At 35.7% G+C, this 16,245-nt stretch overlaps 1 protein-coding gene and 1 long non-coding RNA gene across 14 annotated transcripts; both read right to left on the bottom strand.

Annotated features, from left to right (window-relative positions):
* Window positions 1-8,150: 8,150 nt before the first annotated feature.
* Window positions 8,151-8,686, bottom strand: LOC149986230 (uncharacterized). Its single transcript, XR_016501169.1, has 2 exons — window positions 8,571-8,686; window positions 8,151-8,349 (listed from the first exon to the last, which is right to left on the bottom strand). It is a non-coding gene; the product is annotated as an uncharacterized LOC149986230 (long non-coding RNA).
* A 13-nt stretch (window positions 8,687-8,699) lies between these two features.
* LOC112277865 (putative E3 ubiquitin-protein ligase ARI2) lies at window positions 8,700-15,407 on the bottom strand. Of its 13 annotated transcripts, none has more exons than XR_016501164.1 (10): window positions 15,265-15,407; window positions 13,846-14,169; window positions 13,295-13,327; window positions 12,602-12,887; window positions 11,999-12,479; window positions 11,338-11,898; window positions 10,863-11,053; window positions 10,114-10,272; window positions 9,726-9,838; window positions 8,700-9,381 (listed from the first exon to the last, which is right to left on the bottom strand). XR_016501164.1 is itself a non-coding variant. In XM_090247927.1 (10 exons), the coding sequence occupies exons 3-10, from the start codon at window positions 14,002-14,004 to the stop codon at window positions 9,363-9,365; spliced, it is 2,277 nt and encodes a 758-aa protein (XP_090104053.1). In that variant the 5' UTR covers window positions 14,005-14,169; window positions 14,484-14,828; window positions 14,959-15,100; the 3' UTR covers window positions 8,700-9,362. The 13 variants fall into 13 exon arrangements, 8 of the variants coding, with proteins under 8 accessions (XP_090104053.1, XP_024366427.1, XP_024366426.1 ...); XR_016501165.1 differs by having other exon boundaries at window positions 15,133-15,273; XR_016501166.1 differs by lacking the exon at window positions 15,265-15,407 and adding an exon at window positions 14,672-14,828.
* Window positions 15,408-16,245: the final 838 nt, after the last annotated feature.

Raw genomic sequence — 16,245 nt, 5'->3', positions numbered from 1 at the left:
TTTGCTTAGGATTTTTTTAAAATTTTATGAGAATTTGATTAAGATTCAATTAAGATTTGTTTAGAATTTGTCTAGAATTTGTTTAGAGTTTGGTTAAGCCTTATTTAAGATTTGTTTAGGTTTTGATTAGGATTTGTATAGGATTTGGTTAGGCTTATTTAGGATTTGATTAAGATTTATTTGAAATTTGATTAGGATTTTTTTAGGATTTGATTAGGGCCATTTAGGATTTGATTAAGATTTGTTTGGAGTTTGATTAGGATTTTTTAAGGATTTGATTAGGGCCATTTAGGATTTGACTAAGATTTGACTAAGATTTGACTAGGATTTGGCCAAGGTTTTATTAGGTTTTGACTAGGAATTAATTAAGGTTTTTATTTTAATGTTTTATTAAGATTTTTATTTTAATATATATTTTTTTTAAATTTCTATGTTATTTTTTTATAATTTCTTAAAAAGATCTCTAAAAATTCTTTGTGTTTCTTGTAAATTATTTTGAAATTTTAATTGAATTTGATTGATATTTGATTTTATTTGCTAATCTTTAATTATAATTTTATTAAAAATCTATTAGAGTTGTTAGGACTTATTGTTGCAATTTTCCTTTTATCTTCTACAATGAGGTACTTGCTGAATTTTCAAGCGAAATGACACATAATACGACAATATTCCATGGATGTATCCATCCTTTGTATAATTGTTATTTTCATTAGCTATACCAATACAATATTTTCACTCAAAGCCGACCATAGTTACATCTAGCATATAATTTTTCAATACATAAATCAATAAATCTCTACACAACCTATTGCTAGAAGCCACAACTTGCAAGATAGGCAAATAAGTCCATCAATTCTTTTTTTTTACTACATTTCCATGCAATCCATTCTAACACTTTATCACTTCAATAATTATATCTAAAATACAAATCCAATCAACTCTATCTATACATGAAAGGTTTGCCTACACCTTAGAAGCAAGCTCCTAGAGATAATATAATTGCTTGTGCTTGCAACCTTGAACATTTAGAGCTTAGGCCTTGAATAAGCTAACATCTTAAAATAACATGACATTAGAATTTTTTTTGCAAGGATTATACTCAAGCCCAACATCATTTTTATTCAAGAATATAAAATTTAAATATATAAATATAAACAATAGATGCATCAATTCAACTTTTACAATAGTACCATCCTTTGGAGCAAAGCTTGTTACTCAACATCGAAAGACTCCTTCACTAGAAGAATTGGTATCTTCCTCTCTAAGCATATAGCTGCACAAATTAGCAACCATAGAGTAATAGATCTTAATCGAGTGCAATTTGTAATCTTTTAATTATCACACATACTTATACTAGGGATCATAAACAGTTATGAATATAATGGCATTAGTAGCCGAGCTGGTCTCTAGAAGAGAATCAAACATTTCTTCCTCCCTTCTATATATTATATAATGGCTGGTGACTTTAATTATATGAAATAATTGGATGATAAACTAAGACGTACAACCATAATATGATACAAATAAAATGAAATAGCTGCCATAAATAAGGTCATGCTATATTTAAAATTCTTAGATAGCTTTCATAATGATCTTTTCTAAAAAGTGAGCTATAAGCAATTCCGGTAAGATAATGGCTATTAGGTACTTCTTATAATTTGCTCTTGAATCAACCAAGTATATTTCTAATGAAAGATCTAATAAATAGGAGGTATCTCAAGAACTTGTCCATCAATGCTCTATATTTTTTATTATATAATAGTTTTTATGAAAATCCAACCAAATCACTTCTTACCATTAAAAACTAAAGGTTTCAACAATAGCTTAATAAATAGATTTAAAACTAAATCATTATTACTCTTTGTATAGCAATACACTATTATAAAATACTTTCATATTAATTAAAATACCAGAATAGTTGTTGTAGTCAGGGAAGTCATACACATAAGTAATCAAAAAATCAAATGTTAAAAAAAAGAAATGAATGTAGAATTTAAAAATCAATACATTAATGTCTAAAAGGCAAGATGAACTTCTAGGATCACTAGAATAATATCAAAGCTTGAACTAAACTTAATAAGGCTCAAATTAATTTATACCATCATCACCAAGTACAAGTAGATTACAAATATAATAGCCAAGTGGCTTATTGGACAAGGATAGGAGATAAGTGTAGAAACTAATTCTTTGAATTCTACAATGGGCCTCAAAAACCAACAATCCTAAAAGCCTTTTCAAACAATGGGCAGATCATCACAAATACAACAAAAATTGAAATCTTTTCATATATTTATTATGCCTCTTTTTATGCTTGAAACTCTAGAGTTGAAGATAAAGACTTGATATAACAAGAATGCCTCGACAATGTCTCAAAAAATATCACTAAAATCCAAAATAACCACCTTATACGACCTATTATGTTCAAAGAGCTAAAAGATGCCATTAAAGCTATTCCAAATAGTTGCACCATAGGATCCAACAAAATACTTGTAAAATTCTATTATGAATTCATTACTAAGATATCATAGGACCTCTTCTCACTCTACCAAGAAATTATAATGATATACTTCTTTAGTCAAGAACTGAATAGAAGCCAAATAGTATTTTTGCCTAAAATCAATGACTTAATTCTTATCACCAATCTATACTCCATTTTCTACTAAATTGTAAGTATAAAATTTATACTAAGTTATTAGCTATCAAAATCTAAACATTTCTATTAATTTAGATTTGACACACTCAAAATACATTCATCCCTAGCTGATTTATATTTGATAATATATTTAATATATATAAAATTATGCACTAGACGGATTAAAACAAAAAAGAATTGATTATCCTTCTATTGGACTATGAAAAAGTGCATAACTATGTTAGTTTGTCTTTTTCTAAAGCCACCATATTTTACCTCAAATTTAGAACAAAATGGGTTTGAATAATATGATATTATATACACAGGCATCTTTTGCAATATGTCCAAACGACTTCTTAAGATCCACCTTCCTACTTAAACGATCAATAAAATAAGGATGTTTTTTAGAGCCATATCTATATTTTTAAGTAAGAAACATTTTCAGCTATATACTAGAAAATTAAAGAAAATAAATTTGAGGCCTTATACTCTCAAATACTATTAATATAATCAATATTATTTTTATTAATGATTCAACTTTCTATCTTTATATATTCAAGAAAAATCTAGATTACACTATACAGGTAATTGAATAGTTTTGTCTAGCCTCTAAGGCACAGCTAAACTGCCAAAAAAACACTGGCATATAATATAACATATTAGATAGAATATGGATTTGGAAGAAAGATCTTAATGTAAAGTGGCTTATACTAAGAGATAACACTTCATATTTAGGTTTTTTTATTTGGTTTCTATATCAACTCTAAAGACGTAGGCAACAAGATCCTGCTTATTATTATGAAATTTCTTACGACATAGAGACTTCAACATATTTTCTTTGTAAGCAAAATCCTAGTCGATAACTAAATTCTTTTTTCTATGATTTGGTATATTTGTTCATATTCTTGCATCAATGGTGAGGCACTTAAACAAGCTTAGGCCATAATTAAGAACTATACTTAAGGAATTAGATTAGGAATCAATACTTGAACTAAGGTAGCTTGGCATACAATTATTCAGCCACTAACATATGATGGAATCAAATTATTTGACTTGGTAATGTAAATCTTAGTCTTCCTTTCAAAATTGATGATAAGAGTCTTATAACTGAGCCATACACCATAAAAAGTCTTTGCCAAATACAACATAGCCAATACTAGAATGATTAAAGCATAAATATGGCCACCAAATTTACATTGGATTATACAAGCTAAAAAGCCATCTAAAATTAGTTTCTACCAATGAAAAGCTATCTTTTATGTATAGATGCAAATCAGACCTAGTCTACAATAAACTCCATCCAATCACCATAAAGAGATCCTTTGTCAACCCTTCTTTGGAAATTTTCTTATTGTTGATAACAATAGCACTGAATTAGGCATCTACTAAGTATTATAATACGACACATGAAAATAAAAAGAAGTCTTTAGCATCAACAAACTCTAAAACAAAGATACACAAGATTGCTTATAAGGTGACATATGACAATATAAGATCAAATTTTGTAACATACATTTGCAACATAACAAAGTAGTGCCATATATTCCATGAACATCTACAGAATCTTTTCCACCTAAGTTGAAAGAATGGATTACCTTGAGTACAAATTCAATAATCAATATCTAAGCAAATACAAAGAGGGATGGAAAGTATATCATTATAAGATAACTATCATTGAAAAACTCACACGACAAGATAAAGTCACATGTATTCTTCTTAGCATCCTTGAATAAGTCTGCATAGTGCTTACTTCCTCAATACACAATATGGTCATTGTATTCAACCTTATTAATCCACCAAAACCCCACCAATATGTTTGACTCTTTTATAATACCTCCATCTTCTATCTACCTTAAAATCCAATTGATTGGTCTTCAAAATCCATTGATAATATCAAACAAATTAACTTCTTCAATTACACATCCAAATTGAACCATCAAATAGGATTCAATAAATAGCCTAATACAATGAAGGACATACAATATTTCTTTAATGAAGGCTACAATTCTAAAAAGCATTGAAGATTTTTTTTTACTAATGTCTAGCACTTGTAGATTCACAAGAAAATATTAGCCATGCATTGGCTCATATTAGCGAAAGGTCTCTTGATCGTACAATGGAGACTACAAGCTCAAGGAGAGAAAAAATGTACAAGCTGCAGCTTGGCAATAGAAGTTGTGAAACATGTACTCATGATGTGCCCGATGGTTGTAGTAGAATTGAACTATTTTTGTACCTCATGCATAGAAGCAAGTTTATTTGATCTCTATACAACATCTTCTTTGGCCCTTTCAAGAACTAAGTAGAAATACCAAAGATTTATATTGGAATATCGAGACTTCATGCATAATAAATCCTATTACTTCTTGAGAGATCTTAAAAAGTATATTTTTTTAGAATCTATGGGTTCAAATATATTTTCATGAGTTAAAAAATATATCATTCAATCTATGAGCAACCCTCTTTTATGCTTGAAAGACCATGATCCATGTCAGAATGGAAGTTTAGAATTCTATAACGTACATTAAATGCTTGGCCTCATATATTCAAAGTACAATGAACATTTTCAAAAAAGGTATGAACTATGATGGCCACTTTTTTCTCTATGTATTTTAACCTCCTCAAATAGAAATTCCTTCAACCATTGAGCTTTTTATAACAACAATTAGCCATCCTGTTATCCAATCAACTACATTACATATCAATGCACTCTATATATAGGGACAATCTACCATCTACACCTTCCAATAGCAACATGGACTTAGCCATCAAACACCTCTTTTAAGAGATTCTACATGATTTTAACACTTAAATAAATAAAGAAATTATCAATCAAGTACCTAACAATCTAATGACTCTTAATGTCCTAGTATGTTTTTCATGTCTGACTGCCTTAAATTCTACATCAATAGAAGTTCATGTCCTTCCAAACTCACCACCAAACACTACTCCCTTGCCATCAACATCAGACGACTTCACTTCTACTTTATTCCAACAACTTTGCAATAGAATGAGCATTTGATACCTCCAACTACCAATCAATACTTTTATTAAGTAGTCTGGTCCACAATTGGCCCAACTCCTAAAAAATGATCTTTGAAGAAAGATTGATATTAGTGTAGCTATTACTGCATTTAAAGTGGTCATTGCTCCTCTTTCATCATCACACTTTTCACAAATGACCCAATTAATCACAACCATAGAAAATAAAATACGAGGTAGATTAGATCCAATATTATACACTTAAGCCGATTTATCGAGAGTGGTAAATGCAGAACAAAGGACATACAACTTCTAAGACTCACTTATTAATTTAGAAATCTATATTGCCACTACTCAACATCTTAGTGAACATGATCATAATTAATGGATGTCAAATGGCCAAAGATACTTTTGACTTGATATATGCAACTTATCATAACAACTTTCACTCAAAAATAAGTAAGTACACACCAAACAGCTTGGAGAGTATTTGATTGCATAAATTCAAGTCTAGACTTCTTGACTTCTTTGTTATGTGTTATATGACCTCACTAGTCACTTGATTATTTCATAATAGAAGTTTCTAGATGATTATATTGACAGATTAACCACCTCGATGGATTATAAAAAGTATGTCTGATTATAGCAACCTAATTAAATGGTTGCGCTAAAGTACAATGTATTTTTTAAATTTACTTTAAACTTGGTGGAGATTTTATGGTAGAGCACAAGGGCCTTAACCTTGTAGTCTAGGGTTTGAGTCCTTGGGATGGTGCATGATTCTGCTTTGACACAATTTTAGATTTAATTGCACTCCTTATTTTTTGTTTTTTCATCTCCAATGCTTTGTTGCTAGATTTATGTAAAATAAATTGGAATTATAACCATATAAATCAAAATCAATATAAAAATTAAAATAAAGATAAAAGTGAAGAAATGAATGTATTTAGTGGTCTGCCTTATATTTGAGCAAAAACTCATGGCAGCAGCCATTTTAAGATTCATCAAACAAAAAAATATGAGCCAAGATTTATCTTGTTTTGAAGGATCCACAAAATTCATAATTTTTAGAAACACTAAGTATCAATTTCATGATTCAAAGTTGATACTTGGTGTTTCTAACATGCGGTGTGGTAAAAATGGGCAGAGAAACCGCTGGTACAAAGTATGGATTTTAAACTGTCTTTTCAATGTTTCAACTATAAAATGTTAAATTAAAAAATAAAATAAAATAAAATAAAATTGTAGACATAATGACAATTGGTGATGAATTAAAATAGTTGCATCACAAGATTCTTAAAAGGGTCATTTTATAAAATGAATAAATTCATTAAAAATAAAGTATAAATATTATATAATATCAAATAGAATCAATAATTTATAATGTATTATACACTATTATTTTATAACTTTATGATACATATTCATAAGTTTTTTTTTACTAACATTGTCGTATGTTAAACTTATATTTTGATAAATTTTGATGTAATAAACCTCAAAAACCCAAACACATTCAAAAAATGACAAGGTAATATTTTTTAAAAACACACACCAAAGACAATAGCTACAACCATGGACATAGTGAAGAATTTTAAATAAATACACAATTTTTTTGTATTTAAAAAATAACATATACTAATATATCATCCATAGAGTACATATTGGTTTTTTTGTCAATCTTGTATGTATATCAAATTAGAGAAATCTATACACACACACACACACACACACATATATATATATATATATATTCATGAAAATAAGATGATATTATTACTTCTAAGATTCACAACCTAAGATTATTAGAACATTTTGGAAAACTATTATGTACATATAGAGCTTCACATAAAGATATTAAGTAATCATAGAAGATTGGTAAGCATGGAATAGTCACTTCAAATACTACAAATCAGTAAATAAATATCAACCCATCAAGTTTTCATGCCTAACTATAAACTCAAAAACAATATTACATATGCAACTATAGACCAAAGAAAGTTACTACTGTCTTTTTTGGGAATATGTAATATGTTCAAAACATACGAAATTGTTAAGTCCAATTATGGCTCACAAAAGATATAAATTAGCCTTCCTGTACCACTTCATAAAATGTTTGTAGCATCAAAATTAGATTGGAATGTTGTACATGAAATCTCCTCACTTTCCAACAAACTCCTCACTTTGCACCACTGATTTCAGTGTGGTGACCTACATCCTAAATTTGACAACATGAAACCTGCTCTGTCCACACAAAAATGAACTTTACTAAAAAGCTTCACAGCCCTGGTGCGAAGCATTCTACATCAATACAGAATTGCATAATTGTGGGCCTCATGTTTTCACTGATTAAAGGTCTTTTCTCCCATCTCCCATGCCCCAAACCTTCCATAACAAAATGTGATGCAACGCTATTGTCTGATTACAACAAGTTGAGAGATATTAAAATTAAACATGTGGGAATCAATGTGTGATGACAGCTTTAACGACTAAACCAATATAATATCTTCTTTTTCCTTTGTTTTTGGTCTTCCCATGTGAGTAACAATTTTGTTTCTTGAATATTAAAAAAGTTACTGGGCCAGGTCCCACGTGACACTCTCTTCTGCATAAAATCCAAGGAACAGCTATTTTCTGCTGATTGTGGTCTCAATCCAACTGAATTCAAATGAAAATTCTTACAGATATAGTCCGACAAGCGTTATCTTGTGAAATCAGTTCTAGAAGACAGGAGTATCCTGCCACTTACAATGACATTCAAACCAATACTAAGAAAGGGTAATAAATCCACGTGTAACTAGAAGAATTTTTAAATCATTAAAATCACTGTAGCCATACGGCCACAAAGATTTCCAGCCCATGCTTCAATTACCATAAATAGTGGTTGAAATTCATTCCCTGGCTAACCATGCAGAGACAAGGAAAATTGTATGAAATCGTTATGAGACCAAATTGTTACCTTGGCTATCTGGAAGAGATTTTTAAGGAATCATACGTCAAGAGAATTATCCGCTCTGGTTTCCAGAGCATGCGAACACGAGGTCAGGAATCTGATAGAAATAAGCAGAGTGGAGACAGGCCATAAAACTGCATTAAAAGCTAGGTCCCAAGTGCAACTTTCACAATATTCATACCCTCGCTGCATGGGTAGCAAGACTTGCCTCTTACAAATCCAAGAAATGCGGGCACCCATAAAATAACAACGTATTTACATTAAGAGTGTCACTGCTCTGCTCAGCCAAATTATCAACTGCTCAACCTGAACGTTTCTCGTGGCCACAAGAAGAGGTAAACAGCTTAGTTGCACCCTCAACAGAAAGTGAATCAAGCGACGAGTTCGAGTCTCAGGCAAACAAGTGGTGTGCACCTAAAATCAGATATCAAGCTGTGATTATGGTTCTAGTAAAAAACATACCCAGCCGCAAGCATCCATCAGCTAAAGGATTATACGAGGGGCATATGGCCTGCTGCTTTGCAGGCTCCATCTTTATGGATAGCCAGCGAGGCAACCCGATTTGTTCATAACCAGTCTTGAAAGAGAGAATGAGAGCTTCGTTTAGCCTCACTCCAAGCGGACTTCAAGATAGACAGTATCCTCAACCAATGTGTACTGAAGGAAGTCGGTCCCTGAAGAAGGAAAACACAGGCTGTAACGAAACAACAAAAGCTTTAGCCTGCTCCTGTCTTTTAATCCAAAATTCTCAAAGCAGGCCTCTTCATTCGCTAATCCCATGACAAATTTATACCTGCATCACCCGTCATTCCACGGCCTGCAAACAATACGAGACCTTGAGTTTAAAAAATGGTGCAAAATAAAACCATGAAACCCGTCTTTCGAAACTAAAAGTCTACACATGGAGCAGCGACTCACAATTCTTACACTACGCAATTGCAACATACTTCAAAGCCATAACTACCTTTCACGAATCCTTACACAAGGTTCTGCCGGTGATTTCTCAAGTACTTTCCAAAGCAGCTAATCCCTGCCCAACCTGTCTTGACTAATACTAAAACCCGAATAGATGTGGAATGTGATATTCATAAAAGAAAGCATCTAACAGGTATGCTTCATATCCACCATAGTGGACACAAAGCATGAATTGAGATAAACCACCTGTTAATGTTCATTTGTATAATGCCTCCTTGGGAATCGAAGTCACTGGAACATGTGGAGACTGCAGGTTGTGCATTCAGGGCCCCAAACTGCCATTCAGTTGAATCACTCTGCTGTTGCAACAATTCATCTTGACCATCAGTTTCACCTGTAGGCGAGGCCGACAAGGTTGCATTTTCCCAGTGCAACTTTTCCGCAGGATTTAACCTTTGTTGGCCACTTACATCTTTGCTGCCAAGAGCTATCCCTTCCCACAATGTTGTAGAATAGCTAGAACTGGGAACAGAGTCTAATGCTGCATCACTATTAATTACAATTTCAGATATTGACCCAAATGTCTTTCCTGGTTCTCGAACTACTGAAGGACCAGAAACAGAGGGTTCTTTACCAAACCGTTTGCAGCTTCGTGGTGAACTGGGGTACAAATTCGGCCTTTTGTGTACTCTGTCTGCACTAGGTGTTTCAGACATGTCAACATCCCCGCTAACTTCCACCTCAAGTTTCACCTGCTTGCCTCCAATATCTCCATCAGCATGCTCTGCTGCAACTGAAGCAACAACAACACTAGCATCAGAACCTCCAAAACATGTTCCTAAATTAATATTTTTGTTATGATCATCGATTGATTAATAAAAACTACTTAGTTTTAAGAACCCTTGGTAGGTTCAATATCCTCTCGCACTTCAACAAACGTATCATGGAAAAACAAAGCTATTCCAACAGTTAATTAATTGGGTTAGAGGTAAGGCTGCGTTTCTAAATTGCTCTAGTAGATTTTTAAATTCTGTGATTGGGTCTCAATAAAATAAATCCACTCAGTGAAGAACAGAAATAGCAAAATTTGGCTTCGACTGATCCCCTACCCTTCACAAGCTAGTTTCATTTAGAAACCGTCTAAGCTCAGATGTATCTTCAACTCAATGCTCTCCACGTGTATCAGAAAATTAAATCACAATCGAATCGTCCTAATTCATTGATACATTGTAATATTGAGTCTTTTGAAATTTTGGGGGTATACGAGTGACGGCATGTTAAGAGACTCTATCGTTTCATGCATCTGTATTTGCTACGCTGGCGTTGGGGAATTTACAGTTGAAAGGTTTCCACAAGCATCAGCTTGCATCTGTCTCCACTCACCATTCGCAATTGAAAGGCAGTCTGTTTTGGACCTGGACTCAGATTTAATATCTTGGGTCCGATCAATGTGAAACCTTTCAGGTTCCGCAGCAATCTCAGAGGCCCTTTCTGCACCACCAGTCTTGTAAGGGGCAATGTGATGCGTAGCAAGCTGCAAGGAACCTAATAGATCATTCTCTATCACCTCGTACCTGTCACAAACAATATACAAGAAATCAGTCAATCGAACAGCAACTAAATTAAGATGTTAGTATTCATGACGCCTGCATTTCCAAGAAACCATAGAACCATAACGCAAAAAGCATGTACGCAAAAACTCCTATTTCAATCATAAAGAATGCACAGGTTTTCTGAACTCTTTAGTGCAACTAGCAGGCACCAAAGACACAAGGAAAACATAAAAAAATATTTAAACAAGTGTTGTAGGACAAGTATTGCTAGAACAATACAAAGAGCTGGTGAAATAAAATCGTACATGCGTCTACAGAGACCATCAGTCAAAGTGGTAAAGTTAATAACTTGCAGACGAATATCCTGCATATAACTATCATCAGTGTTTTCTTCCAAAGGGGTTTCAACCACCTTCACGAGCTTGGACAAGCGCTCCACCGTTTCCTCCAACTTCTGCTGCTGATCCTCAAACAAATTCTGGTTGATAGCGTTTTGTTCTTCAGAAATATCATCCTTGAATAAATCATTTCCAAACATAAAGTAGGCGAAAGCAAACGAGTAGGAGAGAGCCCGGCGAGCACGAAATAGCCTCTGCAAGCCAATAGTAAGCCAGCTGTAATCTTTAACTTGACAGTGACTTGCTTCAAGTGTAGTGATCTTCTCTTTAACAGTCTCTTCCTGTTTCTGTTCCAGTTTTAAAGAATCTAGATGCCCTTTCCAGCGGGAGTGGTAGTGAATGTATCGTTTCAAGTCTCGCTGCGCTCTTGCAGCCTCCTTTTCCTTTTCGTCCTGAAAACGACCACAGCTGTGCCCTTCAATGCTATTCCAGTTGTGTTCACGACCAGTCGCTGCTCCACATAGCCAACTGCACGCAAATATGACAGGCATTAGTCAGCTGATAATACTTGTACTCGTGCTAGAATATAGATGTCCACAAAAATAGAAACTGCTGATAGGAGACTTACCAAAACGCCTGACCGCAGATACAGCTGACAAGGTTACAGCCACCATTTTTCTCCACTGGTTTATGGCACTTTGGACAAGGTTTGGTGTGGACGGTAAGCCAATTCACTGTCTCAGATTCGTCCTTGCACTTCTTATCCCATAATGTCCACATATTACAGGAACACGGAGAGTGAGGTTCAGCCATGCAGTTGAAGCAAAATTGCTGCCCACATTTACATTCGATCTCACAGAATGGCTCCCCTTCCAATCGAATAGCATTGCCACAATGAGGAGTACTAGGACACCACTTCACTTTAGCATTGTCTTCTATGTAAGACTCCAGAAGGAACCTCTCGTAACGCTGAACCGACTCCGGATCTTGTAAACCGACCAGATCCCGTACTTTGTCTTCGTCGCAAATTGCACCACAATTATGCTCCATACATGTCACTCGTCGACTCTGACCATCCTTTATTTTGATAATGAAGTACTGTGTCCAACCTGAAAGAAAGAAAGAACAAAAGCGTAAAAATCTCAGACCCTCACATGACCAAATCGTCTACCCTCAGTGAACAACTGACAGAACTTACAGAAAGAAGTGAAAGATGATAATAGTTCCTTACATTCGTTGCAAAAAGCATGTCCACAATCCATTCGTGTAGCAGTAGTTGTTGGCACGTCTTCGAGACACGTTCCACATCTAACAGACACGCTTGCATCGTCAGCTACAGGCACAACTACCTCCGTCTCAGGGGGTGGTAAGCCAGCTTCCAAGAAAACTGGACCGTAACCCTTTTCCGCAATAGCACCAAACAAATTTTCCAAATTCCACCTATAATGTATGAGCAACGTCCGCGCCTGGCGTGGTCGCAATGCTAGAACTTCAACAACTTTTCTTATATCGTCTTTCTGTTTTCAACACACACGATAACACGTGAGAGCAAGGAACCCGCTACACACAAAAATATCAAAAAAGAATCTATTTTTTTCTAAAATGAAGGGGGTTCTAAACTGAAGGAGAGTTTAAGTCTCAACCAGAACACTAGATCGATTCATGTCTCACCAAGGTCACAACAAAACAAAACAAAAAAAACTGGTTGGGGTTTCTAAACCAAAACACTGGCACAGATACCCCAACAAATATGCACCTAAGGTCCTCATAAAATAGAATTGACTCACATAAACCCCCAAAATAGCTTCGAAAGTGCTCATATACCCAATGAATTGATAAAGAAGCACAGTAAAAGACACGAGTGATTGCTTCCCAGAGAACAAGCTCCAAAAACAAAAGAACTCTAGACACAGCAAACACTAACCTGTGCAGCGAGAAGTGACTCTCTTGTAATAACCTGCAGACAAAAGAGGAAGCCATAAATTAGGTCCAGGTAAAAAAATAGAAAAGTTATGGTTTGAAGAGAAAGCCTAAAACTCTTGCCGTACTAAAGCAGCTGGCAACAAATGAAATTCTCGAAGCACATAGACAGCTGATGTGCGCGCTTTGCGCTCAATCGCACTGCCTTCTCATATTAAAATGAGACCTCCTAAATCCTTCTGTTACAATCTATGAGTGTGTAAAAAGCGAAGTATTGTTGGGATCATCAAGATACAATTCTTAATTTGTCACGACTAGATTTGAATTGTAAAGAACAGATAATATCCTGGAAATAATGTGCTGAAGAGCATTGATCAAAACCAGGTCGGAACCCCCAATCAGTAAAATCGTCTTTGGTAAAACACAAAAAATGCCCGAATACACTAAAGTCGGACAGCGACACGCTTGATGGTTCCGTCCCAAGTTCTTGTCTGCCGCCAACCTGACAAAATGAATGTTCAACGTAAAAAGACATGTTCGAAGTCAAAGCAACACCTTGTGACTTGTATCTGCTGGTTCCTGATTAGTCAAGACCTCTTCATCGTCTCCGACATAATCATCGTATCCGGCGCAAGCGCCATCGTCTCCAACATAATCCTCCTCAGACTCTGTGTCTTCATGATCATTACCGTAATCGATCCCGTCGTCACCCATGACTATCTGACAATATTTACTGTGAGGTCGCTAAGCTTCAACCTGCTTAATCCAATAACTAAGTGCTCCTGAATTGCCGCAAAGGAACAATTTCCATTAACAAATCTCCTGCTAAATAAATTCATCTACCTCTGACCTGCAAGAAAAACCTCCGAATCTGCACAGCTGCACAGCACGAAAACTGAATCAGTTCGGAATTACGTCTATCGCAATTCTTTCAGATTCGAACTGTTAAGAACGAAAATTCGGGCTCGCAATGATTAGGTTTTATTACAAAGTGCTGCAAAGGACCATGAAGATTGTTAGACAACAGTATGAAGGGAAAACGTTGAATGTGACACGCGTAGGCTAAACATATCCCCTAGCAAACCAAAAAAAAAAATAACATAACATAACATAACACAAAAACTACATGCTCATTGCTTTGAAATCCTGTCAGGTGCTGTGTGTTAAACAATTTATGAAGAGTTTGTCACAACCCACACAGCCGCCTCGGGAACAAATACATGTAGGAGATTTAGTGAAATCAGAGCTTCCTCAGCAACAAGAAGTCATTCCCTCCTAAACAACAGTTCAGCAGGTCCAGGGATCCACTAAGTCTGAGATGATGCACAACTACATAGTCGAGCTTCGTAAAAAATCCTCAAGCCCTGGTGAAGAACGTCACACTCAGATGAGCACCCAGAGCGAAAGCACAGAGCAATCCGTTAGAGCGCTCGTCCATACGATGTCCCGATAACACGTCCGGAGCACGCAAACTTGTTCATAACCTCCACCCAGAAGCTTCATGTTCACCTCACATGCCGACGCGTCCTCTCCCGCAACTACCGCGCGACACCAACAGGTCTCGTATCAATAACACCACCACGCCCCACGAAACCCTTCCCCCCTCCTCCCTCCACCGTTTCTCCTCATAACAACCCCACAAAAACCACCTCAAGAGAATGCACTGACCTAATACCGAGTTGCCATAAGAAACGCAATTAACGAATCCGCCTCAACCCAAACCGCACAGCCGAGGCCCGAATTCGAACAACCCAGGCCGACCTCCTCTCACACACACTCGACTATCAACCAAACCGGCAGGCGATGATAAAAAAATCCGCGCGCTCGAGACGGATTCATCACCTGACGCATAGCCTCCCTAATCCGCCATCCAACGGCGCACGCTTCAACGCAACTAATACCGTAGCGAAGAAAGCAGAAGGAGAAGAAGACGAAGAGTACGAAGAAGAAACCACCGCAACAAACGAGACAAACCTCGCGGAGGCGTCCGAGCACGGATTCAGGCGAGGCTTAGGTCCACCAGTAGGGGAGAAAGAGAGGAAGCGATCACCACGATAGAAACAAGATGAGGGTGCGGGGGATGAAGAAGAGACGAGGAGCAGCGGGGGGAGAGTAGGGAGCAGCGTAGGGCTGTGGCTATGGCAGTGTAAGGACCCTGCTGGTGGCTGGGCTAAGCCAACGTTGAAGAGTGCGATTGAGCTCTCATGACACACAACTTGGCCCTGACAGCATCAAGCCCTTCCCTTCCCTTCCTCCTCTACCGTTCCACCTCGAAATGTGTGTTCGTTTCTCTTCGTGCTCTGCCTACTCTCGCCCGTTCCACCTCGGAATCTGCGTCCACTCTCGCATGTGATCGGGTGCCCCCCCCCACGCGACGTTGCTCTCTCTGTCAGATTTCGTCCAAATGCCGCCACGACAGTCGTTGCCCCCGAACGAAAATATGCTTCGTTCGTTGTTGCCGGCATCTTTCGTTTTCTCCGGTTTGTCGTCTGGAACATGTGCCAATCAGTCCCTGCACGGTAATGCCTTGTTGAACAAACGGCATCCTGAAACTTATTATTAATCTCCACCAAGGTCTTTTTTAAATATATATATTTTTTGCTTTGTTTCTTTGTGTTCTGTTTTTGCATTCATCCATGATGGTATAAAATTTTAAAAAATAATAATGAGTAAATATAAATATAAAATATTGTGCCGAATTTAGTTCAATTGTTCATAAAACTAGTATTCTTCAGTTGATTTCATAAAAGAAAACCATTTATTTTTTTAAATGTGCAAAAATAGTAGAGACGCTTTTTGGCATAATTGCTAATTCATAAGGTTATTTTTCCTAAAATTTTATTTTTTAATATTGTAAGTTGAATCAATTCTATATATTACTATTATTATTATTATTATTATTATTATTACAAACAAAAAGGTTCAATATATATATATAAATATATATATATGTTA

Source organism: Physcomitrium patens, chromosome 26 (assembly GCF_059467195.1).
Source record: "Physcomitrium patens ecotype Gransden chromosome 26, ASM5946719v1, whole genome shotgun sequence".
Lineage (NCBI taxonomy): Eukaryota > Viridiplantae > Streptophyta > Bryopsida > Funariales > Funariaceae > Physcomitrium > Physcomitrium patens.
The sequence above is the reverse complement of the archived record's forward strand: the minus strand, read 5'-3'. Positions and strand labels throughout refer to the sequence as shown.

What these genes read in the sequence shown, in the direction of transcription:
- LOC112277865 (XM_024510659.3), bottom strand. Translation starts at nt 14,004, where the DNA reads ATGGGTGACGACGGGATCGATTACGGTAATGATCATGAAGACACAGAG. An exon ending in ACATGCTTTTTGCAACGAAT is followed by an intron (nt 12,480 to 12,601) that starts GTAAGGAACTAT and finishes TCTTTCTTTCAG; the next exon opens with GTTGGACACAGTACTTCATT. An exon ending in ATCTGCGGTCAGGCGTTTTG is followed by an intron (nt 11,899 to 11,998) that starts GTAAGTCTCCTA and finishes ATTTGCGTGCAG; the next exon opens with TTGGCTATGTGGAGCAGCGA.